The sequence below is a fragment of the Gastrolobium bilobum genome, unplaced genomic scaffold (genome assembly GCF_033153095.1).
Source record: "Gastrolobium bilobum isolate Gb01-03AN ecotype WA unplaced genomic scaffold, APGP_CSIRO_Gbil_v1 utg8437, whole genome shotgun sequence".
Classification (NCBI taxonomy): domain Eukaryota; kingdom Viridiplantae; phylum Streptophyta; class Magnoliopsida; order Fabales; family Fabaceae; genus Gastrolobium; species Gastrolobium bilobum.
The window spans coordinates 33,662-35,419 of record NW_026895623.1 but is presented as its reverse complement, the minus strand read 5'-3'; the positions used below and the strand labels follow the sequence as shown (position 1 = coordinate 35,419).

The following is a 1,758-nucleotide window of genomic DNA, read 5'->3' as shown; positions in this document are numbered from 1 at the left end:
TACCACTTTGTTTTCTCTGTTGATTATTGTCTTGTCGTTGCATCACTCATCAGCCATGTATGAGAAACAACCCCAGTTGAACGGAGCCTACTACGGCCCCTCCATCCCGCCACAAAAATCATACCACCGCCCAAGTCGTGGCGGCGGCTGCGACTGCTGCTGCGGCTGCATCTTCAACCTCATCTTCAAACTCATCCTCACCGTCGTCTTCATCGTGGGAATAGCGGTCTTCCTCTTCTGGCTCATCGTCCGTCCCAACGTGGTGAAGGTTCACGTCACCGATGCTTCGCTCAGCCAATTCAACTACACCGGGGACACCCTCAACTACGACCTTGCTCTCAACATCACCGTACGCAACCCCAACAAGAGGCTCGGTATTTACTACGACTACATCGAAGCGCGTGCATTGTTCCAGGACGCAAGGTTCGACTCGGATTTCCTTGACCCGTTCTATCAGGGGCACAAAACCACCAACGTGTTAAACCCTGTCTTCAAGGGTCAGCAGGTCATAGCCCTCAACGCTGACCAGACTTCAGAACTAAACAAGGAAAAAAACTCGGGGGTTTACGTTATCGATGTGAAGCTGTATCTGAGGGTTAGATTCAAGTTGGGTGTGTTTAAGACCAAGACGCTGAAACCTAAGATTAGCTGTGACTTGCAAATTCCTTCATCGCCTGCCGCCGGTATCTTTCAGACCACCAAGTGCGACTGGGATCGCTGATGGATTTGGATCCATTAGATCATCCGATCCTATTCTATTTCGTCGTCTTCTTCTTGTTTTTCTTTTGTGGGATTTCATATGATATTTGTTCATTGGTTAGACTTTTGGAGTTTCGGACATAGTCATATACTATATACTCCTTGAGGGTCTTTCAGGGATTTTATTGCACCATTTATGCATTTGTATGTATCTATATTCTCCGATTCCATTAGGTGGAGGGGATTTTCGGTTTATTATTTATATATCTTACTTGTTTTTTTTTTTTTTTGTTAATAAATAAATATGGTTTTCCCTCTATATTTTGTAAATTAGTTTCCCAAGTACTTGCCTGTGATTGCGACGTCGATATAAACTTATTAACTTACTTGTGGTAGACTTTATGAATAGTTTTATTAGACATCAAGTAACGCGTTATGTCTGTATGTATCCAAACAAAAAAGTAATTCAGTATATATTTTATATATAATCGCTAAATCATATTAAACGGATACATTTTTTAACAGATAATGCTAAATCATATTTAATTTTTCTATAATTCATGTAAATATTACCGTAATTTGTGTCGGAAAGAAAAACTGCAATTTAAGCTCAACAATACTATTATGATATGAAATAATAAATTACAATTTTATTACACTTAAGGAGATTTTTGCACAACTTTTTTCTCATTACCTATTTATCTTTCTTTTTTTTCATCATCATTAATATATGGCTTACTAGCACATTACATGCATTCAACATTTATTGAAGAGACTTAGAGTCATTTTTACTCACTCATTTTTCACCCATTTAAATAGCGATAATATAATTTATTTATATCGCTTTACTAATATATACAAATGATAGGTAAATACGAATTCTTCCCAATTGAAAAACAACCGCTTACATGACTTTTTTCTTTCATGATTTTGTAATAATGTTGACTTTTGGAAAGGTGGACAAAACCTCTTCTTTGCTCCCAAAGATGGAATAAATCTTTGGTACTATTGTTATACCTAGATTCACTGCATCCCATCAATGAGAACATTACATATCAC

The 1,758-nt window shown here is 37.8% G+C and overlaps 1 protein-coding gene across 1 annotated transcript; it reads left to right on the top strand.

Moving 5' to 3' along the window:
• Positions 1-1,079, top strand: LOC133284960 (NDR1/HIN1-like protein 10). Its single transcript, XM_061482105.1, has one exon. It carries the CDS (start codon positions 56-58, stop codon positions 719-721), a length of 666 nt encoding a protein of 221 aa, XP_061338089.1. The 5' UTR covers positions 1-55; the 3' UTR covers positions 722-1,079.
• Positions 1,080-1,758: the final 679 nt, after the last annotated feature.

Excerpts from the sequence above, each read along its gene's own strand:
- LOC133284960 (XM_061482105.1), top strand. The coding sequence starts at position 56 with ATGTATGAGAAACAACCCCAGTTGAACGGAGCCTACTACGGCCCCTCC.